This window comes from Panthera uncia (genome assembly GCF_023721935.1).
Source record: "Panthera uncia isolate 11264 chromosome B3 unlocalized genomic scaffold, Puncia_PCG_1.0 HiC_scaffold_1, whole genome shotgun sequence".
In the NCBI taxonomy this organism is placed as follows: Eukaryota; Metazoa; Chordata; class Mammalia; order Carnivora; family Felidae; genus Panthera; species Panthera uncia.
The window spans coordinates 78,223,492-78,250,883 of record NW_026057582.1 but is presented as its reverse complement, the minus strand read 5'-3'; the positions used below and the strand labels follow the sequence as shown (position 1 = coordinate 78,250,883).

Genomic DNA, 27,392 nt, shown 5'->3' with positions numbered 1-27,392 from the left:
GACATTTACTAGCTATAGGACTTTGGGCAGTGCAATGGACTGAATGCTGAAGACCTAAAATCCAATGTGAGGGTGTTTAGAGGCGGGGGCCTTTAGGTGGTAATTAGATCATGACATTGGACCCTCATGAATGGGAATAGTACTTATAAGAAGAGACTCTCTCCACTCTGTAAGGATACAGCAGTCTGTTAACCAGGAAGAGCACTCTCACTAGAACATGACCATGGTGGCATCCTGAGCTTGGACTTCCCAGCCTCCAGAATTGTAAGAAATAAATGCCTGCTGTTTAAGTCACTGGGCTATGATATTTTTTTTTTAAAGCAGCCCAAACTCACTAAGATAGGCAGATTATTTAGCTTCTTTCTACTCAGCTTCCTCATCTGCAAGTGGGAATGACACTGTATCCTACTTCATAGATTTGCTGCAAGATTTAATTGAGTCACCATACATAAAATACTTAGAGGATTGCCCGGCCCATATAAGCTGCCATTACTAATATAGATGGATCAGATACTCATATAATGATGCCCTTAAATTTATGCTTCAAATAAGTACTTAATTCTTTTTTTCCTAAGTTCTTACCAAGAAACCTTCCAATGGCTTCCTGATACGGCATAATGAAATCCTTAAGGCCTCTGAGAATAACTACCTGCAGAGTTTTCGATTTGATTATCTGAGTCTTTATCAATCAGTACATCACTGAGATGTGCTGCCAGGAAAGCAGAATTCAGTGACAGCTTGCAACTTTTTATTACCAGCAACAGTGTTTGGCTATGGAGAGTTTCTTTTAAGTACCCTGGCAAGGGATTGAAATTATTCTGAGTTTGATTTCCTATTCACCTATTTTGTTGGCTCTACAAATGAATCCATAGTCACTCAAATGTAAGAGTTTGAGACTGCAGGAAGTGAGCTCACAAAGCCTTTAAAATGCGAATCTTGGACAAGTCATTTCAGTATAATAAATAGTAATTACTTTATACTGATATAAAATTCATTAACTTGTTGACATTGACTAGGCTGCAGTAACCTTTACACTATCCATATAGAACGCTATGCACATAGAGGTCTTGCTAAGCCAACTTTTCTTGAAGTTTCAACAAATTATTGTAGGCAAATGGATATTACTAATTAAAAATAAGTTTTCCCTATTAACTTATGAGTCTTCTTAAAAACACTTTGTCAGCATTCAATGAGTACACTACTAGGTTTAAGATTAATATATTGTTTTGATTTAAATTAAAGCATTTCTTTAAAATACTGTTTATTATGTAGATTTTTCACAAATTCAGATGGACTCTCCTTCAAATATAATTCTAAGTGTGAAGGAACCCTTCATTCTACATTTCTTACTCCAAAGGGACACGGTGTGAAACAAGTAGTGTAAACATTGTTGCCCCTCATTATGTAACTCTATGAAAGCCATTTTGCCTCAGTGTGGCAGTCATGGAGGTGACCCACTCAGATATCCTTTCAAAAACACCTGCTGCGGGAAGCATGGATGACAGACACCTTTCAACTGCCACACTTTTGGATCCGCTATGGAATTCACCGAAGGCCATGCCTTTCCAGGCTGCTCCCAGACTTGGATTGAACACAGAGAGAATACTAACCTGGCCTTTCTTGTCTGCAATGACTCTACTAGCAGTGCTCACTCTATAAGCAAAGAATCCCATCCAGCAGAGTATTCATAAAGAATAAAAAAAAAAAAAACCCACTTCACAGAGGATGAGGTACAGAAGTGGGCCCATATCCATGAAATCTAATTGTATCACATACTGGACTATTTACATGAAGCTGGCCTTATAGAGTACTGGAAAGGCCTACTGAAGTAACAGCTAAATCAGCAGCTGAAAGACAATACTCTACAGTGAAGGTGCACCATTCCTCAGGATACACTATAGGCACTAAGTCAGAGATCTCTGTATGACAGTGTGTTTCCAATAGGAAAGCTATCTGGATCTGGGAACCAAAGGGTGAAAGGAAGAACAGCTTCATTTACAATCACTCTCAACGACCCACTGGGGAACATTGTGTTTCACCTCCCACAACTCTGGGCTGGGCAGAGTTAGCAGTTCTAGTCTTTAAGGTTTTCTCTCTTGCCAGGGGGTACAACACTGATATATTGAACTAGAAGACATTTAGTAGTAGGGCATTTTTAACCCTTTGCACCCAGGGGCAGGCAACTAAGGATACTTGACTCTGATTAGCAAGAAGAGATGGGACTGCTTTCACACAGTAGAGACGAGGAAGAATACAGGTGGAGCACAGGTGGTCAACTTGGGTGCCTCTTGACATTCCCTTGCCCAATGGTAACTGTGAATGGACACATGCAACAACCCCAGAGTAAGAAGGATATGATGACCAAAGTCTACAACCCCTTAGGAATGAATGTTTAGGTCATATCACGTCTATTCCTCAATTCCCTGTCTCTTTTCTGCCGAGTACAGGGAAGGCACCTTCTATGAGGGAGTTTTATCCCTTGTTTTCAGGAATAAAGAGGGTCAGAGTGCCCTTTCCATGTCTGCTATTTCTCAATGCCTTTAATTTAAAATAATCAATACACTGAAGCAACATATTTTGGGGTGACATGCTCTAAACTCCTCCTGTTTTGTTGCCTGTTTGTAAGGTCCAACTGTTCTTCCTGCTCTGTTTTGCCCATCTTTGAAATTCAGTCCTCATTGTAGCATTTACCCTGTGGGTTCAATTCATGGGCCCCTTGCTATAGGCATCACATAACTTGTTACTTTCAAAATATGCCATCTTGTATTGCGAATATCTGTTTAATGTATTTGTCTTATCTCCCCAACTAGACAACAAACACTTTAAATAGTTGACTCATTTGTTAAATACCCACCATCTCATAATTTTAAAAATGCATCATTTTAATAATTTATTTTATTATTTTTATTTTGGAGAGAGAGCACACAGATGAGCAGGGGAGAGGGGCAGAGGGATATATATACACACACACATACATATATATGTATATATATATATATATATATGTACATACATATATATACACAGCCTATATATATATATATATATATATATATATATGTCTACACACACACACACAATTCCAAGCAGCCTCCATGCTCAGTGGAGCCAAATGGGGGGCTTGATCCCAGGACCCTGGGATCATGACCTGAGCTGAAATCAAGAGTCAGCTGCTCAACTGACTGAGCCACCCAGGGGTCCAATAAAAATGCATCATTTTAGATGGTGAAACTGGTATGCAGACTGTCATTGCTGTAGTCACTCATCATACCAAGAGTACTGGAGTTAATGAGAACATTATAGTATAATTAAATTGAATGATTATTTTATGCTGGGCATGATTCTAAATTCCTTACATATATTAATTTAATGCATGACATTAGTATCATCCTTCATGGTTTTCCTTCTTTCGTAACTCACATCTAACCCATCCAATTCAATGAACTCTTTCAAAGTAGTATTTTGAACTTACTTTCAAAATAGACCTGGAATTCTCTTACTTCTGCCCAAATTCACTAGCACCATCCTGGTTCCTGGCTCCACCGTGTCTCTCTTCAATTACTGCAATAGCCTCACCATAGGTAGGTGTATTCTTAAAACAGCACAGTGGAATCTTTTAAAAGTTTTAAGTCAGACTTCTGTCCCAAACCCTACAGTGGCCACTGACTTCACTCAAAATAAGACAATGTTCTTTATGGCTTACAAGACCCTATATATGATCTTCCTCCTCCCTCCATCACTGGAACCTCATCTGGCTGTACTCTCTGCCTCACAGTACTCTCAGAGCTGCTCTGCTCCCACCACAGGGGCAGCCTTGTTCCTCTACAGACACCTAATACACCTGGGGCCTTGGTTCTAGCTTTTCCTTCTACCTGGAGCACATCTCCAGTCATACACAGCTATCCCTTTTGAGTTGGCTCAAATCTCACCTTCCCAGAAGTCCTATCTTGCCTTTTAATTCTGCAACTTGCCCTTCTGCCTCCTTCCTGATTCCTCTCAATCTCTAACTTTTTTTTCATACCACTTACCACTTTTTAAGATATTACAGGATTTTTTTAACCTGCATGTTGTCTGCTCTCCTCACCCCTATATAAACTTCAGGAAGGTAATGATCCTTGTTTTATTCATGAATGTATCCCAAAGAGCTTAAAACAGTGTCTGGTACATGAAAGGCATTCAATAAATACTTAGTGAATGATTCTGCAAGGCCAAGGCTCTTTCGCGAGGAGCCTTAGCCGGCTTCTACGGTGCTGTATTTACGCAAAGGGCCGAACCCCAGGGAGCTTCGAGCTTCACAGGGGTAGTTTCAGGTTTAGATTTGTACTACAAAGGAGATATTAGGTTAAAAAACACTAAAGGGTGCAGTTAGTTTCTTGCAGGTGGCTGAGGAAGTGAGGGCACACTTCCTCTCCCTTTGCATGTTCCAAGTGTTTCCATTTGCAGCCTAAGTGATTTTGAACGTTCTCTTGCCGAAACAAATCCACTGCCACCGCATTTGGGCTTGGCGACGCGGACCCTGCCCTTTCCCTGGTAGCTTCAGTGCCCTCACTTAGGTGGTCAGGCCGCGCCTAAACATCATTTTTTCCTGGGCCAGGAGGGCCCTGTCACAGGGACAAGGCGCCGACGTGCCGCCTCCTCCGTGGCCAGATGTCCCACAAGGCAGCCGCAGAGGTCGCAACGCCCCGCCGCTCACAGGCGGCGAGGCGAACACCCGCGCCAGGCCCCGCGGCGCGTCACCGCCGGCGGCTGCGGCGTTGACTTCCCGGCTCCCCCCGCCGCGCCCGTCGCACGCACGCGTACTGCGCCCAGCATGAGGGTCGCCGCTCTGATCAGGTAACGCGGCGCGGGAGCCGCCTTCCTCCTCCCCTGCCGGCCTCTCATCCTTTCCTGCTGGTAAACGGCAGCTACCGCCGCCGCCTTCGGCGGCGCGGAAGAGTGTCTGTGCAGGAACCGCGTGTCCGGGGGCCCAGCGGCTCCTCCCGGCCACAGGAAGAGGCGGAGTTTTCGGGCTATTGCCCGGCCCCTCCCGCGGCCCTGGACCGAGGCTCTTCAGTCTGTCAGCCCCTGCCTCTGATTTTTCTGGCCCTCATACGTGAATTCACATTGGGTTCACCAGGGGAACTTGAAAACCCACCCTTGTCTGGGTCTCACTGGCAGAGCGCTGGTTTCATTACTCTGACAAGGTTCCGGGTCGGATTCTTAAAAAGTGTAATGGGCAGTGAAGTTTGAGAGCCAACGGCTTCACTTCCACTTACTCAGTCCTCTTCTGCAGTTCCTTGTCTTTCTGCGCAGACTTCGGTCCGCCTTCCTCCCGGGGCTGTTACTAGCTCCGCCCCCTCCCGCTTAAGGCCACTTCTCCCTCGCCTGCAGTCCCACCCGCGACTGGTTTGCTTTTGACCAAGGTGTATTTTACCTTGGGGCTCAAGTACAGAGAAAGGGTCTCTTCCCTCGGAATGAAGATGGAATTGTATCAGTTTTATCCTAAATCCAGTTGCTTTTGATATAGACACCTGCTTTTAGGTTGACGTATGGTAACATACTCTATTACAAAAGAAGTTTGAAATTTATAGTAGCGCAACTTATTTAGGTGTCTAAAAAAGTGAGTCCTGTGATAACCAAAGACAGACTAGTCTATACTTTTTATTATTTATTTTTCTTTCTTTTTCTTTTTTTCTTTTTTAAAATTTACATCCTAATTAGCATATAGTGCAACAATGATTTCAGGAGTAGATTCCTTAGTGCCCCTTACCCATTTAGCCCATCCCCCCGCCCACAACCCCTCCAGTAACCCTCAGTTCTCCATATTTATGAGTCTCTTCTGTTTTGTCCCCCTCCCTGTTTTATATAAGGGAAGGGAAAGACAGACTAGTTTAAATGTTTCTATGTCCAATATGTAAACTGAAGCGAAGATAAACATAGTAACATTAAAAAGGGAATTTAGACTACAGTACATGTATATTTGATGAGATTAGGACCTGTATAGAGTGTCTGAGATACATCACAACCAACTTTTCTTTTGTAAGCCCATTGAAGATTTCATAAACGTTTTTGTTCAATGCCCTAGTTAATTGATACTGCTTAACAATAGTGACCTATTAAGAATGCTTAATGTTACATTCTAATCCTTTCTGCAGTGACTGGAATATTCCAATGCCATTTTTATGACTCTATAACCTCAAAATAATTACTGATATTCAGTAAAGTTTTTCTGTTTTTTTTTTAAATTTTTTTTGATGTTTATTTTTTATTTTTGAGAGAGACAGAGCACAAATGGGGGAGGGGCAGAGAAAGCAGGACACAGAATCCACGAAGCAGGCGCCAGGGTCTGAGCTGTCAGCACAGAGCCCGATTCAGGGCTTGAACCCACAAACCATGAGATCAATGACCTGAGCCATAGTCGGCCACCCAGCCGACTGAGCCACCCAGGCGCCCCAGTAAATTTTTTCTGTTAAGTGAATGATTAATCTCTGACCATTGTGATCTTCATGATCAGATAGATAAGAATAAAAAGTAGTCCAGGAAATGAGTAATTTACATCATATGCCATTTGCCAAAAGTTTAACCATTGAAGTAAGACACACCAACTGAAGAGTCAGATCCTGGCGACATTGATAAAAGATTACTATAATCCATTACAGTAAATATTCAGTAATGTATATATATTACTTTTATGGTAAAAAAGCAAATTACTAAAAAACGTCAATGTTGGAAAATTCTTGCTAAATGTAAGATCTGTATAAATGTTAGGAGACATGCTATAAGTATGAATATATAACAATTTATATATAAGAATATGAATGCATACATAAATATACATTTATATGAATATACATTTGAATATATATGAATTTAAACTTAAATACGGTGAATCTATTTGTAATGTATCGTGTGTGTGTGTGTGTGTGTGTGTGTGTGTACTAAAATGAGAGATGGGATATATTCGTGTGCTTTAAGGGATAAGTGAAACCAAGATTCTCACATATCTTTAGAGCATGAAGAACATTATTCTTATACACAAAAGATTGACTTCTTCAATTTTACAGTTGAAAGACACCTTGAGGATTAGCTAAACCATTCTCTGGTTTTATAATGAAGCATGTAAACCCAAGCACATTGAGTAATTTCACTTAGTATACCAGAGGTGGGAATTAAAATTCTAATCTATAGGACTTTTCACCTAACATATGCTTAGGTACTTTGTAATGTTCTAAGAGGCAAGTAAGTTGCTCAGCATTTTCAAAACCTTTTGTTCTTACAGTATTTTTTGGACACTAACATTCCATAGAACACAGTTTAGGAAATGCTATTTTAAAGCCATATTTGAAATTTTAACGTATTTACAAATGAATTATAAAGCTAAGTTCTGATTATAGGTGTCAACTCTTTATTATTTTTTAAGTTTATTTATTTTGAGACAAAGAGTGGGAGCAGGGGAGGGACAGAGAGACAGAGAGGGAGAATCTCAAGCAGGCTCTACATTGTCATTGTACAGCCCAATGTGGGGCTCTAACCCACAAAACTGTGAGATCAGTTTGAGGCCTGAGGTGAAATTAAGAGTCAGAGCTCAACCCCCTGAACCACCCAGGTGCCCAGGTGTATACTCTTTAATCTTTAATAATCTAAAGAATTAGAATTGTGGTTTTATGCACATAAATCTTTAATATTCTAAATATTCTAAAGAATTGGTGAAATCTTTTTGTCCTGAGAAAATAGAGCAGTGAAGTTCAATAGGGGAAGTTGTGGAAGATTTAGGGGAATATCAGAGTCTGAGGAAAGGGAGCATGATGTATAACTTCACCATGCCGCTTGTGGTCTCGCCTTGAGAAGTTCTGGAATGACCATTGTTATTGATTAGAAGAATGCGGTAGAGGCAGATAAATGTTGGCAACTAAAATAAAAGGCAAAAGTTCCAGTTTCTAGGACAAGCAGTCTCTTTTTAAAAGTTTCTTGGTCTATGAACAGGTCTCAAGTGCCTGGAGGGGCACCTGCAGATCTTAAGCAAAGATTGGAAAGAATGGAACAGTAAGGAAAAAAGGGAGGTAATGATAAAGTAAAGGAAGAAACATGTACAATGAAAGGCAGTAGAGTTTTATTTTTTTAATTTTATTTGTTTAATTTAAATCCAAATTAGTTAGCATATAGTGCAACAATGATTTCAGGAGTAGATTCCTTAATGCCCCTTACCCATTTAGCCCATCCCCCCTCTGACAACCCCTCCAGCAACCCTGTTTGTTTTCTGTATTTATATTATTGTAAATAGTATAATTATTTATCCCTGTTTTTATATTATTTTTGCTTCCCTTCCCTCATGTTCATCTGTTTTGTCTCTTAAAGTCCTTATATGAGTGAAGTCATATGATTTTTGTCTTTCTCTGCCTAATTTCACTTAGCATAATACCCTCCAGTTCCATCCACGTAGTTGCAAATGGCAAGATTTCATTCTTTTTGATTGCCAAGTAATACTCTATTGTATATAAATACCACCTCTTCTTTATCCACTCATCCGTTGATGGACATTTGGGCTCTTTCCATACATTGGCTATTGTCGATAGTGCTGCTATAAACATTGGGGTGCATGTGTCCCTTTGAAACAGGATACCTGTATCCCTTGGATAAATACCAAAGTAGCTGCACCAGCTTGCATTCCCACCAGCAATGCAAAAGAGATATTCTTTCTCTGCATCCTCACCAACATCTGTTGTTGCCTGAGTTGTTAATGTTAGCCATTCTGACAGGTGTAAGGTCGTATCTCATTGTGGTTTTGATTTGTATTTCCCTGATGATGAGTGATGTTGAGCATTTTTTCATGTGTCATTTGGCCATCTGGATATCTTCTGTGGAGAAGTGTCTATTCATATCTTTCGGAGAGGCAGTAGAGTTTTAAACCAAAATAAAGGTTGCCATTCAACCTTGTTATAGATGAACTTGGCATAGAGGTTGCCATTGGCATAAAGGTTGCCATTCAGCCTTGTTATAAATAAACCACTTGTCTTGACTAAGTGATTTGCCCTTGCCTTAGGTAGATTTGGTATGAGAATTTAGAAGTTCCTTTCAATCTGTTTATTAGATCTAAGGCTCAAGCCTTGTCCTGCCATCATCCATATAGTGATAGCTAAAGTACTGATGGTAATGATGTTTAACTTCATCAGTGTAATTCAGCATTTTGTTTTCTAGCTCTATAGAATGTGAACCCACCATGGCCATCAAACTGTCCTTAGATTGGGTCTCAGATCTTTAATTTGAGCCTTTAATTGGTGATGGTGGTCAGTTTTTAGATTTCTTATAGTAAAACAGAATAGACTGTTTTCTACTTTTCCATAGAAAATTTCATCTAAGGAATATATGTAATAGCTGTTTAGCTAGAATTTACAATTAAATCATATTTTTAATTTTCAAAGCACTTTGTATATAAAGGAGAGCCACTGTTATAAACCAAAGAGACCAAAGAGTTATCATATTTTGTTTAGAATGGTCTTTGTTATCCTGGCACATAATTTCACAAGCTCTTGTCAGTAGCAACCTTAGGCATTCAGATACATTTGTTTAGTTTGCTTCTGCTATGGAAATTACATGTGGTCTTTTGTGTTTTAATTCTAAAGCAGTTCCTGAAGTATTCTGAAAAGTCGAATAAGTATATTTTGATATCTAATGATTCTATGTTCAATAATGGTCAATAACCTGATATTTATCTCTTTATCTCAGTGGTGGGAAGGACAGCTGTTATAATATGATGCAGTGCATTGCTGCTGGGCATCAGATCGTTGCTTTAGCAAATCTAAGACCAGCTGAAAACCAAGGTAAGTGTATGATACCCTTACTGGGAAGTTCTCTAAATGACTGAAACTCCCAACTTCATAATTGCATTCTATTGTATGCAGTATGCAAAGACAAAAATGGAACTAATATATATTTAGCACCTAATTAGATGCTAGGTTCTATGCTAAGTGTCTTTAATTGCATATCCTTTATTTCTCTTAAGAACTCCTAGACAGTTTTATTAGACAGAGATACTGAAACTCATAGTTTTATAAATTTCTCCAAGGTACGTAACTTGAATAAACTTGCAGACCTGAGGCTTGAACCCTTGAACCTCCTTACTTCAGAGTGTACTGCTCCTCCACCACAGCACATTCCAAGTATTGTAAGCAATGTAGAGGTGAATAAGATACACCTTCTAGGAGAGTGGAGAGTGAGACATATAATGATAAATGATCCATCTTACATGTACGCTAAACATGTAAGACTTGAGAGAAGCATAAAGCAGTACATTTCCACTTTTTATTTGCCTGTGATAACAAGGGCATCCACAAATAAGCCACAGACCTCATGTAAGCTGTTTTGTTTTTTTTTCAGTTTTCTTCCCAGTGAAATTTCCCTAATTAGAAATTTTCCCCCCTGTGACCTTGTCTGTGTCCAAGTTTCCCCTTTTGATAAGGACACAAGTCATATTTGGATTAAGAGACCACCCTAATGATCTTATTTTAACTAATTACATCTGCAGTGACCCTACTTGCAAATAAAACCACATTTTGAGCTATGGATATTAGGATTTCAGGGAAAGAATTTGAGAGGAACACAATTCAACCTTCGATAATTTCTTTTATTTTTACTGAGATATAACTGCCAAATAATATTGTATTAGCTGTAGGTGTACAATGTAATGATTTGGTATATGTATATATTAAGACATGATTACCACAATAAGATTAGTTAACATCTATCACCATGCATAGTTGTACTTTTTGTTGCGATTAGAACTTAAAAAAAAAGGAAAATATTCACCAATTTGCCTTTTATACTCTTCTATTATACCCATATAATTATAGATATTAACTGCTAAGGTATAATAGGGAAAGATTTACACTTGTCTGACTATATTTAATACTACTTCTCCACATGGCTCTTCTAGTAAGAGCTTTTTATCATCCCCTTTACTCAGCTTTTTTCAAGACCATGCTTTGGCTCTATTGTTATTTTAGGATGAATTAAATGAGTAGTATATGTAAAAACACTAATTAGAGTTCCTGGCATGAAGTAAGCATCCAGTAAATTTAGTTGAATCTGAATCTAGTGCTAAATATGTCCCTTTTTTTCCCTCCCTCCCTCCCTCCCTCCCTCCCTCCTTTCCTTCTTTCCTTCCTTCTCTCCTTCCTTCCTTCCCTCCCTCCCTCCCTCCCTCCCTCCTCAAGGCTACCAGTCTGTTGAGTTTTTGTTTTTATATCATTTTACAGTTATTTTCTATTTATTTAGTCTTTTATTTTTATCCCCAAATAGACTGCTTATTCTTGAGAGGAGAGATTATGTCTTCTATGTTTCTTTAGTTGCGCCTTAGTACTTGGGACCGCTCTATGCCTCTATACTAGGCATTCACTCAATTATTGGTGGACAGATGAATAATGAACTAACTAGAATTAGGCCTGGAATATCAAGCAGTTATTTCAGTCAGATATCTGAATTTTCTTTATTTCACACTTAAGACCCAAGTAATGCTGGAAGTGAAGTGGGAAGGTAGAGATTTGAAATATTTTATAGGAAGAAATAGAAAACAGATCTTGTAAAGGGTCAAGGGTAAACACACACTCTAGGATTTTGCACTAGAGTTTCAATGATGAATAATATAACAGCATTTAAGGATGTTTGGAAATGACCTCCTTTTTCTGACTTTAAATAATACAGAGAAAACTCTTTGACTAAGCTTGAATGGAAACTGTATTGTAACTTCTATATTATAAAAGAAGAAGCAGACTTTTGTTGCAGCCTTATGTTCTGTTACTAAAGGAAAAAAAACTTCCCTTATTCCTTCTGGCTAAGCAGGCAAGTGGGTTTTTTAAGCTTTCTATCTGAGAGGTCTTGGTATTTAAAAAACAGAAATTTATATAATATATATAATGATATAATTTTTCTACCTGGAGTTTCTATCTTGTTTTAAACTTCTCTACTTGAATTAGTATAGTTACTTTGTACTGAATCATTGATGTATAATCTTCCATGTGTTCATGGTTCACTGGCAGGGTGGATAAAATGATAAAGTGTATCTCTAAATTATACTTCAGAATGGTATGGAGACATTTACTTAGAATATTGCTAGAAAAATTCAACAGTAAATGGAATTAAAATATTATGAAGTAAAAGCTGGAAAAAAAAATCAGCTGAAACTGTAGGGGAAGAGAGTAGATGGCTGTGGGTTGGTAAATGGAGAGGATTTAGCTAATCTTGATTTAAAGTCAGCAGGAAATTGGTGATTATTGAATGATTCATTGATTGACTTATTTTTTCCCCAAACATGTTGTAAAAGGAACTGTAATGAAGAAAGACTGGTAGAGATGACTCCAGTATGAAATTGGTTAGAGTGAATTCATGGCACTGGGTTTTCAATGCGTAGTCTGGAAAGGAATTTATTTCCATCAATGGGGATAATGTGACCTTGTCATAAAATTCACAAAACCATCTCTTTAAATTTGTAGTAGGAACTTTTGTGGCATGTTAATTGAGGTGCTTCAGGCAACAGTGGAGTCTTTTGGTTTTATTTGATCTCGTACCATTGTTGCAATATAGGTTCCATTAATACAAGTTACATTGTGGTTAGGACTAAATGGAGCCTTAAAGGAAAATTGTCTTCTAGGTTTTTTGAAGTCAGTAAAATGTTTTAATTATTGTGCCAACATCAGGAAGTTTCTTGCTGAGAAGCTCAAAGTTCTTTAAATATATTAATTCAATTGTATCAGTGTTCTTTAAAACTAATATATTTAAAGATCCAGGGTAAGTGTGAGATGAGGGTAGGCTGAAAGGTTTTTTGGTGACTTTGGCTATATCTCTACTTCCTACTGTTGACTAGGAGTAGACAGGTATGTAGTAATAATGTGAGTACATGCAAGCCAGTGTGGTGTATGGGTTGGGTTCAGATCTGGTGGGCCAAAATGTGATGGCATATGGTGATGGTTTTGATTAATGAAGGGGCCCTTAAAATACCATTTTTTCATCCCTTTTGATAGGATACTTTTCATACTCAGGTTAATTGGACATTCTTGGCATATATGCATACATACACACATACATACATATATGTCAAATAGTGTTGTAAACTTTTTTTAAAACTTACTAACACATTGTGAACATATTCCGTGTTATTATTATTCCATCACAATATTTCCTAGATATATTCTTTGAATCACAAATACCTGGTAAAATGTAAGTCTTTTAAGGGTACATAAATTTGAGATATAGTTCATAATCTCTCCCCTTATTGGAACACGTTAAAGCACATTAGCCTAGGAAGAATTACAGCAAAGACACCTGTTTAACATGGTTATCCCGTTTTTAATAAATTATTTGACCATGGAATCCTTTCTGCATCCAGTATTTATTACCATCACATGGGATTCCTATTCTGCAGAACATACTTTAGAAAACTAAAAGGCAACCAGTGGAATGGGAGTAGATATTTGCAAATGACATATTGGATAAAGGGTTTGTATCCAAAATCTAGAAAGAACTTACCAAACTCAACACCCAAAAAATAAATAATCCAGTGAAGAAATGGCAGAAGAAGGGGTGCCTGGGTGGCTCAGTTGGTTAAGTGTCCAACTTCAGCTCAGGTCGTGATCTCACGGTTCATGAGTTTGAGCCCCGCATTAGGCTCTGTGCTGACAGCTCAGAGCCTGGAGTCTGCTTCGGATTCTGTGTCTCCTTCTGTCTGTGCCCCGCCCTGACTCACACTCTCTTTCTCTCAAAAATAAATAAACAATAAAACAATTTAAGAAAGAAAGAAAGAAAGAAAGAAAGAAAGAAAGAAAGAAAGAAAGAAAGAAAAGAAAAGAAAAGAAAGGGGCAGAAGACATGAATAGACACTTCTCCAAAGAAGACATCCAGATGGCCAACAGACACATGAAAGGATGCTCAGTATCACTCATCATCAGGGGAATACAAGTCAAAACCGCATTGAGATACCACCTCACACTGGTCAGAGTGGCTAAAATTAACAACTCAGGAAACAACAGTTGTTAGCGAGGATGTGGAGAAAGAGGATCTCTTTTGTACTGTTGGTGGGAATGCAAACTGGTGCAGCTGCTCTGGAAAATAGTGCGTCGATTCCTCAAAAAATTAAAAATAGAATTACCCTATGACTCAGCAAGTGCACTGCTAGGAATTTATATGGAGAGTACAGGAGTGCTGATTCATAGGGGCACATGTATCCCGATGTTTATAGCAGCGCCGTCAACAATAGCCAAATTATGGAAAGAGTCAAAATGTCCATCAACTGATGGATTAATAAAGATGTGGATTATATATACAATGGAATACTACTTGACAATGAAAAAGAATGAAATCTTGCAATTTGCAACAACGAGGATGGAACTGGAGGGTATTATGCTGAGTGAAATAAGTCAGTCAGAGAATGACCGATATCATATGTATTCACTCATATGTGGAATTTGAGAAACTTAACAGAAGACCATGGGGGAAGGGGAGGGCAGAAAATAGTTTCAGAGAGGGAGGCAAACCATAAGAGACTCTTAAATACAGAGAACAAACTGAGGGTTGATAGGGGGAGGGATAAGGGAGAGGGAAAAATAGGTGATGGGCATTGAGGAGGGCACTTGTTAGGATGAGCACTGGGTGTTGTATATTAGCCATGAATCGCAGGAATCTACTCCTAAAGCCAAGAGCACACTGTATACACTGTATGTTAGCTAACTCGACAGTAGATTATATTTTAAAAATAAAAATAAAAATTAAAAAATAGAAAAAATAAAAAGAAAATGCTCCTTCTTCATTTGCAACAACATGGATGGGCCTAGAGGGCATTATACTAAGTGAAATAAGTCAGACAGGGAGAGACAAATATTATACGATTTTACTTACATGTGGAATCTAAACCAAACTAATGAAAAAACAAAACACTAGACTCTTAAATACAGAAAACAACTAGTGATTGCTAGAAGGAAAGTGGGTAGGGGAATGGGTGAAAGTGGGTTAAGAGATACAGACTTCTGTTTATAAAATGGGCATGTAGAGTAGCATAGGAAATATAGTCAATAATATTGTAATAATGTTGCATGGTGGCAGATGGTGACTATATTTATTGTGGGAAGCACTGAGAAGTCTATAGAATTGTCACATCAATATGTTGCACACTAATATAACATTGAAACTAATATAACATTGTATGTCAATTATACTTCAACAATAAAGTAAAAAATAGAAAATGCTTTTCCTCAAAATTATATTAATGGTTGCAAAGTATTTCATTATATGAATACACTATAATTTTTAATATAAATAATGCTATGATGAATATCTGCAAATAATATTTTGTACCTTCATGGTTCTTTTTTCTCAAAAGTAAATATGAGATCAAAAAGCCTGATCCAATATATTTGTAAGTTCGTTTGTATCATCAAAATAGTCTGGTGTGACTCATCTATTTTGAATATTTTACCTGTATTGATATTTGTGGAATCTTGTGACAACCAGTGATTGTGTTACTGACTAGCTTAAGCTATGTTTCTGTACACATTTGTAACTGCTCTAACAATATTGAATTTCTTTTTCTTTTTTAGATAAACAGTTTTATTAAAAGTATATTACAAAGCTCATGGGTCTACCTGAGACATGGTTTATTTATTATTTTTTATTAAGATAAAATTGGTATATAACATATTAGTTTCAGGTATATAACATAATAATTCAATGTTTGTTTAAACTCCAAAGTGACCACCATGATATATCTCCTTACCATTCATCGCCATACGATTGACCACCCTCATGCATTTCACACATGCTCCTTCAACCCCCTTTCCCTCTGAAAACCACAAATCTGTTCTCTGTATCTGTAAGTATGATTTTGTTTTTGTCTTCTTTTGTTTGTTCATTTGTTTTGTTTTTTAGATTTCACATGTAAATGAAATCATTTGATACTTGTCTCTTTCTGACTTATTCCACTTAGTGTGATGCCTTTGTATGTGGCAGTATATATGCCACATCTTCTATATTCATTTATCCATTGATGGACACATATTATTTCCATATCTTGGCTATTGTAAATAATACTGCAGTGAACGTGGGGATGCATATATCTTTTTTGAGTTAGCATTTTTGTTTTCTTTGGATGAATACCCAGAGGTAGAATTGCTGGATCATATGGTAGTTCTAGTTTAATTTTTTCAGTAACCTCCATACTGTTTCCCATATTGGAAATTTCTTATTAATTTACATTCCCACCAAAAGTGTATGAGAATTCCCTTGTCTCCACATCCCCTACAATACTTGTTGTTTTTTATCTTTTTAATAATTGCCATTCTGACCAGTGTGAGGTGTCACATTGTGATTTTGATTACATTTCTCTGATAATTAGTAATATTTGACATCTTTCCATGTGCTTGTTGGTGATCTGTGTGTCTTCTTTAGAAAACTGTGTATTTAGATTCTCTGACCATTTTTATTTGGATTGTTTGGGTTTTTTTGCTCTCGAGTTCTTTATTTATATTGGCTATTAATCCCTTATTGGATATATGATTTACAAATATTTTCTTCCATTCAGTAGGTTGCTTTTTTATTTTGTTGATAGTTTCCTTTGCTGTGTAGAAGCTTTCTAGATTGATCTAGTCCCATTTGTTTATTTTTGGTTTTGGAGTCTGATCCAAAAGCTCAGTGCCAAGACCAATGTCAAAGAACTTACCACCTATGTTTTCTTCTAGAATTATTATGGTTTCAGGTCTTTCATCTATTTTGAGTTCTAATTTGTTTTAAGTTTTTAACCGATTTTGAGTTCATTTTTGTGTATGGTATAAAATGGTGATGTAGTTTCAGTCTTTGGCATGTAGCTGTCCCATTTCTGAACACCATTTATTGAAAGAGACTATTCTTTCCCCAATGTATATTCTTAGCTCCTTTGTAATAAAGTAATTGACGATATATGTGTGGGTTTATTTGTGAGCTCACTATTCTTTTCCACTGATCTATTTGTCTGTTTTTATGCAAATACCATACTGTTTTGATTACTATAGCTGTTTTATTACTATAGCTTTATAGTACAGTTTGAAATCAAGGAGTGTGAAACCTCTAACTTTGTTCTTCTTTCTCAAAATTGGTTTGTCCATTCAGGGTTGTTTGTGGCTCTATACAAGTTTTAGAATTATTTGGTCTAGTTCTGTGCAAAGTTCCATTGGAATTCTGATAGAGATTGCATTGAATCTATAGATTGCTTTGGGTAATATGGACATTTTAACAATTTTTCCAATCAATGAGCATGGAATATCTTCCCATTTATTTGTGTCTTCTTCGATTTCTTTCACCAATATCTTATAGTTTTCAGTGTGCAGGCCTTTAGCCTCCTTGATTAGATTTATACCTAGGTATTTTATTCTGTTTGATACGATTGTAAATGGAATTGTTTTCTTAATTTCTCATTCTGGTGGTTTGTTATCAGTGTATAAAAATGTGACAGACTTCTGTATACTGATTTTATATCCTGCAGCCTTTTTGGATTTGTTTATTAGTTCTAATAGTTTTTTGGTGGAGTCTGTAGGGTTACTATATAAAGTATCATGTTATCTGCAAATAGTGACAGTTTTACTTCTTCCTAATGTGGATGCTTTTTTTTTTTCTTGCTTCATTGCTGTGACCAGAGCTTCTAGTACTATGTTGAATAAAAGTGACGAGAGTGAATGTCATTGTCTTATTCTGATCTTAGAGGAAAAGCTTTGAACTTCTCACTATGGAATATGATGTTAGCTGTGGGCTTGTCATATATTGCCTTTATCGTGTTGAGGTACTTCCCTCTATGCTCACTTTGTTGAGAATTTTTATTATAAATGGATGCCAAATTTTTCTAATGCTTTTTCTGCATGTATTGAGGTGATCATATGATTTTTATCCTTCATTTGTTAATATGGTGCATCATGTTAATTGATTTGCAGATGTGAACCATCTTATTACCCTGGAGTAAATCCCACTTGATTTGTTTGTTGGAAGGTTTTTGATTACTGATTCAATCTCCTTACTAGTAATCAGTCTATTTAGATTTTCTATTTCTTAAGGAGTTAGTCTTGGAAGATTGTATGTTTCTAAAAACTTATCCATTTCTTCTACATTGCCAAATTTGTTGTCATATAATTGCTTTTAATAACTCTTATGATCGTTTGTGTTTCTGTGGTGTCAGTTGTAGCATGTCCTCTTTCATTTCTGATTTTATTTATTTGAAGTCCTCTTAATTTTTTGCTGGATCTAGTCAAAATCTTTGTCAATTTTGTTTATCATTTCCAAGAACCAGCTCTTAATTTCATTGATCTTCTCTTTTGTCTTTTGAGTCTCTATTTTATTTCTGCTCTACTCTTTGTTGTTTCCTTATTTCTGCTAATTTTTGGCTTTGTTTATTCTTTCTCTTGTTCTTGAGGTGTTAAAGTAGATTGTTTGAGATTTTTCTTGTTTCTTGAGGTAAACCTGCATTGCTTTGAACTACCCTTTAAAACTGCTTTTACTGTATCCCATAGGTGTTGGATTGTTGTATTCCCATTTCCATTTGTCTCAAGGTATTATTTTTTACTTTGCCTTTGATTTCTTTATTGACCCATTAGTTCAATAGCATGCTGTTTAATCTCCACATACTGCTGAAATTTCCAGTTTTCTTCTTGTATTTGATTTCTAGTTTTCATAACATTGTGGTTGGAGAAAATGATTGCTATTATTTCAGGCTTCTTAAATTTATTATTTTTTTGTGGCCTAATATGTGATCTATCCTGGAGAATGGTCACAAACACTTGAGAAGAATGTGTATTCTGCTTTTGGATGGGATATTCTGTATAAATCTACCAAGTCCATCTGGTCTGATGTGTCATTTAAGGCTGATGTTTCTTTGTTGATTTTTCTGTCTGGATGATCTATTTATTGATGTAAGTGGTTCTTACTTACATGATGATTAAGGTTCTCTACTATTGTATTGCTGTTAATTTCTTCTTTAGGTCTTGTAATATTTGATCTGGCAATATTTATATATTTAGGTGCTGCTATGTTGGGTACATACATATTTACAAATTTTATGTCATCTTTTTTGATTGACGCTTTTATCATTATATAATGCCCTTTATCTTTTGTTATAGTCTTTGTTTTAAAGTATAACAGTACCACTTTTCTTTTTCCATTTGCATGGAGTATCTTTTCTATTCCTTCACTTTTATTCTGTGTGTGTCCTTAGAGCTAAAGTGAATCTCTTTTAGGCAACATATAGTTGAGTCTTGTGTTTGTTTGTTTGTTTAATCCATTTAGCCACTCTTTGTCTTTTGTTTGGAGAATTTGGTCCATTTACACTGAAATTAATTATTGACAGGTATATTACTTATTGCCATTTGTTAAGTTTCCTATCTTTTTTGTAATTTCTTTCTGTTCCTTTCTTCTTTTCTTGCTGTCTTCCCTTGTGGTTTAATGCCTTTTTTTTTTTTGATGTTGAATTTAGATTCCTTTCTCATTATCTTTTGTGTATCTATTATAGGTTTTTGGTTGTTGGTTGCTGTGAGGTTTATATATACATAACATTTCATATATAGCAGTCTGTTTTAAATAGATAGCAACTTTAATTTGAATGCATTTTAAAAGCTACATTCCCTCCCCCACACTGTATGTGTTAAAAGTTTTTTCTTTTTTTGTTTTTAAGAGAGAGAGGGGGAGAGAGAGTGTGTGAATGGAGGAGGGGCAGAGAGAGAGAATCCCAAACAGGCTTTACCTTGTCAGCGTGGAGTCAGGGCTCGAACCTATGAACAGAGAGATCATGACCTGAGCCAAACCAAGTCAGGTTTCAGCTTAAGTTTCAGCTTAATCGACTGAGCCACCCAGGCACCTCATTATGTTTTTAATATTATATTATACATTTTTAGTTTTGTATATCCCTTAATTATAATTATAGTAAATTTTTCTACTTTTGTCCTTTAACCTATAAACTGATTTTATAAGTGGTTAATTCACTACCTTTACTATATATTTCCTTTAACCCATTAGGTTTTTACTTTCATATGTTTTCTAGTTATTAGACATATGCTTTTTTTTTTTTTACAGCCTAGAGAAATCCCTTTGAAATTTCTTGTAAGGCCAGTTTAGTGGTGATAAACTCCCTAAGCTTTTCTTTTCTGAAAAATATTTTATTTCTTTTTCAATTCTGAATGATAATTTTGCTGGGTAGATTTTTCTTGGCTGGAAGTTTTTTTCTTTTCAGCACTTTGAGTATATTATGATACTCCCTCTGGTCCTCAAAGTTTCTGCTGAAAAATCAGCTGATAGTCTTATGGGGGGGGGGGTTCCCTTGTATGTAACTATTAGTTTTTTTCTTGCTGCTTTTAATATTCTCTATCTTTAGCTTTTGATATTTTAATTATAATGGGTCTTGCTATGGATCTCTCTGGATTCATCTTATTTGTAATTCTCTTTGCTTTCTGGACCTGTATGTCTGTTTCCTCAGGTTAGGGACGTTTTTAGCTATTATTTCGTCAGTAAGTTTTCTACCTCTTTTTCTCTTTCTCTTCTCCTTCCAAGACCCCAATAATGTGAATGCTATTATTCTTGATCTTGTCTCCTAGGTCACTTTAACTATCTTCACTTAATTTTTGTTTCTTTTTTGATCTGATCTTTCTGGGTGAGTTCCATTGCTTTGTCTGCCAGCTCACTAATCCTTTTTCTGCTTCATTTAGTCTGCTATTGAATCCTGCAGTGACTTTTTCAATTCAGTTATTGTATTTTTCAGCTGTGTGACTTCTGTTTGTTACTTTCTTATATTTTCTGCCTCATTGTTGAAGTTCTCACTGTGCTCATCCATTCTTCTCTTGAATTCAGTGAACATCTTTGTGAATACTACTTTGAACTCTTTATCAGTTAAATTATTTAACTCTATTTCCGTAAGGTGTTTTCTGAGGTTTTGTCTTATTCTTTCATTTGGAACATATTCCTCTGTTTCCTCATTTTGCTTTACTCTCTGTGTTTGTTTCTATATATTAAATGAAACAGCTGTCTCTTCCAGTCTTGATGGGAGTGGCCTTCCGTAGATGAACCTTGTTGTTCAACCTTGCTTTAGTTCCTGGTTGTCTCTTGAACTTTTGTGATTGCCTAAGTAGACTGATTTATTCTTGTTAGGTCCCCAGTGTCGAAGGTGTTCCAAGACCTATCAGTGTTACAAAGGGAGTGATCTCAGTTAAGAACTAGTTTCAGGTGGATTGAAAGCCAGATCCTCAGGCAGCAGTTTTTAAAGAATGCAAATATATACATTTCGGTGGGACCACAAGTATAAACTCTGCTGTTAAACTTTGAGATTTGATGAAAGTGTCCTTTGGGCATGAGTTACAAAAAACTGGGCTTCTTTCTGAGAGGTATCAGTGAGCTGTAACAAGGCCAAGGGAGGGTTCAAAGATGTAACTCCTTGCCTGTGGTTCCTGAGGGCACCTCTGTAATCTTTAGGTATGTGACTAACATGAAGCCTGTCCCTCAGGTTGAAGCTCCAGGACAAGCATATGGGCCTTTTGCAAAGCAGATGGGAGGAGTTTCAGTCTGCTGTCTGTTCAGTGCTGTAGGTGTGGTAGCCTCCATAGAGCTAGTCCTGTGGGGCTTAGAAACAGAAGCCCCTCTGGCTACTAGGTTCAAGTGATGGAGGAGTGTCTGTTGTGTGGACTGTGCTTGGTGGCCAACTTGAGTGAGGCTGCAGGAGAGCACTGAGGGTGATGTCCATGGTTTTAGTGATGCAGGGGAAGAGTGCTGGGTGCAGAACATACCCATGGCTTTAGCAAGGTATGGGAGGAGCACTGGGGTGGGACATGCCTACAGATTTAGCAAAGCAGGAAAAGAGTGCTGGAGGTGGGGCTCACCTGTGGATTTAGCAAGGAAAGAGTGCTGAGGGTAGGGCATGCCTATAACTTTTGCCACGTGGGGGAAAAGTATTGGAGGTGAGGCACCTGCACTTGTCACCAGCGCTAGCAATGTGGAAAGAAGGAGAGGGAAAATGTTGTTTACCAGCACTTCCATCTCCAAAAAAAGTCCCAACTTGCCCCTGCCCCTTCAGCAGACAATTATATATTAGCAAATAAATCTTCACGTATGACCCAGTCATCTCTCAAACTGCTGTCTTTGTGCTGGGTCCTGGGAGGAGTGAGTCTATGCACAAGCTCCTGAAAAGGAATATCTCAAATCTCCACTGTCCCTTAGACCCCCTGGGTGTGTGCCCCATTGGTTTTCAAAGCCAGATGTTTTAGGGTCCTTGTCTTTCAAGTGCATGTTTTACAGTTTTGGGGTGTCCGGTGTGGGGCACAAACCCCTCCCTCCTCAGGGAGAGGTTTCAGTATTGTGAGATCCCTTTCTGTTGTGGGTCACTGCTGGGGTTTTGGGCAAGATTGAGTCTCTGCTTTTGTCACACATTTTGATGTGGGCCTTTTATTCCTTGTTGTGGAGGGAGCTATTCAGCTAGAATTCAGTGGGAATTATGCCATATGTAGCTGTAGTTTTGGTATTTCTGTGGAAGGAGGTAAGTTCAGGGTCTTTTGCAGCTATCTTGGACTGCTGTTTAATTTATATATTTTTGTATGTCTTGTTGAAGTACTGAATATAAAATATATCAAGAGCATGTAATTTATTTTTACAAATATTTGTCACTTGTTAGCCAAGTAGCTACTTAGTTAAGGAAGGTTTTTTCCTACAACTCCAGATGACTTTGTAAATAACCTTGAATGATTTGAAAAACATTTATGTAATAAAATCTTTAATTGAATAAACTAATCAAAATTTATTGGCTATATTACTCTTCTCTTTAAACATTTATTGTATATAGTTTTAAAAATTTATATGTATCTGTAATTAGTAGTAGAGATGACTAGAGCTGATGTGAACTGGATGCAACTGTGGACAAATGTGCCATTCTTCCACTTTATTTCACTTCGTTAATGCAGAGAGATATACTGTAGTAAGTCTCCAAGCAGTAACCCAGATGGACTTTCAAATCCACTTTCTTTTTCACTCGGTTTTACTGATTATTTCCACTTTCAATGTTGCAGTGGGGTCAGATGAACTGGATAGCTACATGTATCAGACAGTGGGTCATCACGCCGTCGATCTGTATGCAGAAGCGATGGCTCTTCCTCTCTACCGCCGTACCATAAGAGGAAGGAGTGTGGATACGGGACGAGTGTATACCGAACGTGAAGGTGATGAGGTTGAAGATCTCTATGAGCTTTTGAAACTTGTTAAGGTATGCACAGGAACCAATTACATTAACTGAATAATGTAGTAATAATTAACAACTGTTAGTAACCCAGCTATTCTTTGACAAGATATTTAGTCTTTTTGGATAGAAAAGAAAACTTACTATGCCTTTATTTTAAATACTATTTAAAAATAAAACTTTTGGTATAGTTTGGCATTCATGGTTGTCAAATGTCTTTAATTAAGTTTTTCCTTAGGATTTTGGAGCTGATGACCTTTTAATCATTTTTATTTTTTAACAAATACTTATTGAATGCTACTATGTGCACGGTATATAGTTCTAGGCACTGGGGATAGTGCAATGAAGAGATCAGACAAAGCCCTGTTGTGTTGGAGCTTACTTTGCAGTGGGAGTAGACAGATAATAGACAAACAAGCAAATCATATGCTTGGTGCTGAAGAGTACTATGAAGACGAAGGAAACAGAGTGGTAAGGAGTGATGAGGGGGTGCTCAAGCAAGACCTTTCTAGTATGGTGAAATTTAAATAGACCTAAAAGACTGAACCTTGCTTAAATCTAGTAAGAGAGATACGAATTAAATTCTTAAGTCCCTGTACATAAGAGTTTGGCAGCCATTTTGCATTCACTGTTAATTTTTCTAAATAGGAAATTTAGGAGAGAAAATGTGGACCTTATAAATGTAGTAGAAACTTATTCACTAAGTGTTAATTAATGGAGATTACTTTATACTAAGCCATTATCTTTTCATTCGCATTGATAGTTAACTATTTGAATACATTCTGTATTCTTAATATGAATTTTTTTAATCAGCTGTAGTCAATTCATACAAGGCATATCTAATGAAATAGAGAATGTAAGCTGATATTTCCTGCTTGTCTTAGCATATTGTCACAAAGGGAAGGAAGATTTCTGTCCCTTCTATCAAGAAACATTGCATTTCATTTTCTCATTTTTCACAGAACGTTCAGCTTCTGAGAAGTTATATTATGAACCAGTATCATGAAAATTTGTTACTTCAGTGTTATATTTTAAATTTGATGCTGATCAGAGCTTAATATCAATTAAGGATTTTGATTCAGAAAAAATACATGAAGCACTTAACTTCTTTTAAAGTTTGCTTGAATTAAGTATTTCTTATTTTGTATGTCAGATATTTTCATTTGTATTTACCTTTAGAAAAGAAACTGATAGGGAAAACACTTGGAATAATGCTGTAATTTATTGTTTAGTTATGGATAGCATAAGAAGTAGATATTTTTCAAAGGAAATTACAAGGACCTCATTTCTTTCCTCTGGGAAGATACATACTAATAACAACTATTTTGATTATCAAACAAGGGGGAAAGGCATAAAAGTTCCACTTTTAATTGTCTTTCTGTACAAATAAGATCTTGAAACTGCTCACTTTCAAGTGTGAAATATTGAGTGCAAATTCTGCATTTTTAATTTTTTTTTTAACGTTTATTTATTTTTGAGACAGGGAGAGACAGAGCATGAACAGGGGAGGGTCAGAGAGAGGGAGACACAGAATCTGAAGCAGGCTCCAGGCTCTGAGCCGTCAGCACAGAGCCTGACGCGGGGCCAGAACTCATGGACCGTGAGATCATGACCTGAGCAGAAGTCGGCTGCTTAACCGACTGAGCCACCCAGGCGCCCCTGCATTTTTAAAATTTCTTTTTTAAGGTACAGAGAAATTGGGTATTAAGTTTTTAGCATAAACAAGTTTTACAAAATGGTGGGACTCACACCAGAAGTAATTGGATTGCCTAAAAATCACTGATAACTGATAACTTTGGGGAAGCTATGTGATAATAACAGCCTTCCAAGAAAGGGAAAGATAATAAATTACTGATCAATTTAATTAAAAATGGGCAGATTAGTAGTAATTAAGAAGAAATTTCCCTTTTGATCCATGCTGTCTTTGGAGAAATGGATGCTTTGTCATTATCTTTATAGTAACCGTCAGTTATGACATAAATTAATGCTAATGTTAAATCTTGACAACTGCTTTGGAAGTTCGTACATGATAATTATAACTATAGTTGAAAGAGATGTTATCAAGTTGTCGGGGACGAAATAGTTCCTTCTCTTTCTGTATAGAAATATTAATTTTACTATAGGATATTTTAAGGACATAAATATTAGAAATATATTGCTTTTATGGAAGAGATTGTATAGCTAGGCTTTTATAGTTAAATCCATTTGTGAAACACTGGTGTAAAAATTCCAATAGAGGTCTTACATATTCTAATGAATAATTGAGTAATTATGGGAAAAAACGGATCTAGAAGAGCTATAATTCTTCAGGTTAGTGTTCACTCATTCTAAGAAAAAGATGGGATTGCATTTCTTAATCCTTTGAATATTAATGGAGCATTGGAAGCATTTAGATTCATTTTCATTTTAAGCATTTATTTATAACAGGTTGCAGTTTTGTGACTTTCCCATGTAAGTCAATCTTTTGTTTTGTAGCTCTTTTTTTACCTCAAAATATTAAAGCTAATTTTTGAGTAGGAGTTGTTTCTTTTTGCAAAGTGCTTAACTAACTGCTGAAAAGAAGTAGCAACGACTTGGGAGAAATGACAGAGTAAGTTTCCTACTTTGTAGAAGTTATGAAAACCAATATAAATGTAATAAGCTTTTATATCTCATAGATTACTGGGTGATTATGACAGGTAGATAACATATGTATATCTCAAGCTGTTTACAAGATAACCTGATTTTCACATAACTAGCCTTTTTTTTATTCTTTAGAATTTTGTTAGTATTAAAACGTCACCTTGGTTTTCACCTGGATTAATTTGGTATATATATTTTTTGGTATATAAATATTTTTGGTATATATATTAATTTGGTATATAGATAACCTATATTATTTCCTGGAAATATAGCGATTTTTAAATTCTGTGGGTTTTCTTTGTAAGTCACGTAAGAAATGTAGTAGGGGCGCCTGGGTGGCTCAGTCGGTCGAGCGTCTGACTTCGGCTCAGGTCATGATCTCACACTCCATGAGTTCGAGCCCCACGGCCAGCTCTGTGCCGACCGCTCAGAGCCTGGAGCCTGTTTTGGATTCTGTGTCTCCCTTTCTCTCTCTGACCCTCCCCTGTTCATGCTCTGTCTCTGTCTCAAAAAAAATAAAGAAACGTTAAAAAAAATTAAAAAAAAAGAAATGTAATAGTTACTGAAGGATATGTGTAAACACCATATCCCTATAAAGAGTATATTTAAGGATTAACTTATTCTTTCTCTCTCTAGTGGTTTGGAGCCACTTCTTACTGTTTCTGATATCTTCCTCTGTCTTGGCTATTCCTTCTTTTTAGTCCATCTTTAAGAAACTTCCGTAAGGAAGGTACTTTCAAATCCATACATTTTGAAAATGTTCCTATTCTGCCCTCACATTTGATGGATACATTGGATGAATTTAAAATTTTAGATTGAAAAGTAATTTTTCCTCAAACCATTCAAGGCATTGCTCCATGGTTCACTAGCATTTTGCTGATGAAAAATTTGATGCTGATGTGATTTTTGTTCTTTTTAGCTGACTTATTTTTCCTCTCTGTTAACTTTTATGATTGTGTCTTTATGGTTGGTGTACTGAAATGTCACAACAATGCATTGGATATTGAAGGTTGCTTTTCCTGCATCCGTTCTGCAGCTTCCTATTGAGTAGCAGCATATCTCTGTCCTCTTTCTCTTAATGATGGTTCAGGGATGGTATTAATCCAGGTGAAAGCCAGTCACAACATGGCATTCTCCTGACTATAGTGATTGCATCAGGGATGGTTTTGTTAACTTATATGTATGTACCCAATAGAAGGAATGAAGCCTAGGATGATGGATGGTTGGCAGGAGATAAACACTTTCTCCAGTAGAGAAGGATGTGTGGATGTAAGACCTAGAGTTGCTATGGCTTTTTGTTTTGTATGGAAAAAACATACAAATGTCAGATCTGACACACACACAAAAATAGCAGAGCCAACGGAAGTGTAGCTTGAGGATGGCTCTGAGAAATGCTCTTCCTTTGTTTGATAATTGGCTCCCTTGGTTTTCTCTATTCCCTTTTTGTGGTATTCTCACTGATCGGACGTTAGACCTCCTAGTTTGAATCTTCATCTCTCTTTTCTCACATTATTTTGTATCTTTCTATCTTTTTGTTGTACATGATGTGAGATTTCCTTTTTAAATGCCCTCCTTTCTTAACAGT

General features: G+C 36.8%; 1 protein-coding gene and 1 long non-coding RNA gene across 8 annotated transcripts in view; one reads left to right on the top strand and one right to left on the bottom strand.

Moving 5' to 3' along the window:
• Positions 1-5,546, bottom strand: part of LOC125909822 (uncharacterized) — an 85,586-nt gene extending 80,040 nt beyond the window's left edge. The window contains exon 1 of one of the 4 annotated variants that reach the window (XR_007453779.1): positions 5,256-5,546. This is a non-coding gene — a long non-coding RNA (uncharacterized LOC125909822). The other 3 variants (XR_007453778.1, XR_007453780.1, XR_007453781.1) reach the window with 3 other exon arrangements.
• DPH6 (diphthamine biosynthesis 6) overlaps positions 1-27,392 on the top strand; it is a 343,777-nt gene that overhangs the window by 159,843 nt on the left and 156,542 nt on the right. For 2 of the 4 annotated variants that reach the window (XM_049613292.1, XM_049613294.1), the window contains 2 exons: positions 9,703-9,797; positions 23,019-23,212. In XM_049613292.1, coding sequence (XP_049469249.1) covers positions 9,703-9,797; positions 23,019-23,212 — 289 coding nt within the window. Of the gene's footprint in view, positions 1-4,738; positions 4,834-9,702; positions 9,798-23,018; positions 23,213-27,392 lie in introns of those variants that run through there. The other 2 variants (XM_049613295.1, XM_049613293.1) reach the window with 2 other exon arrangements.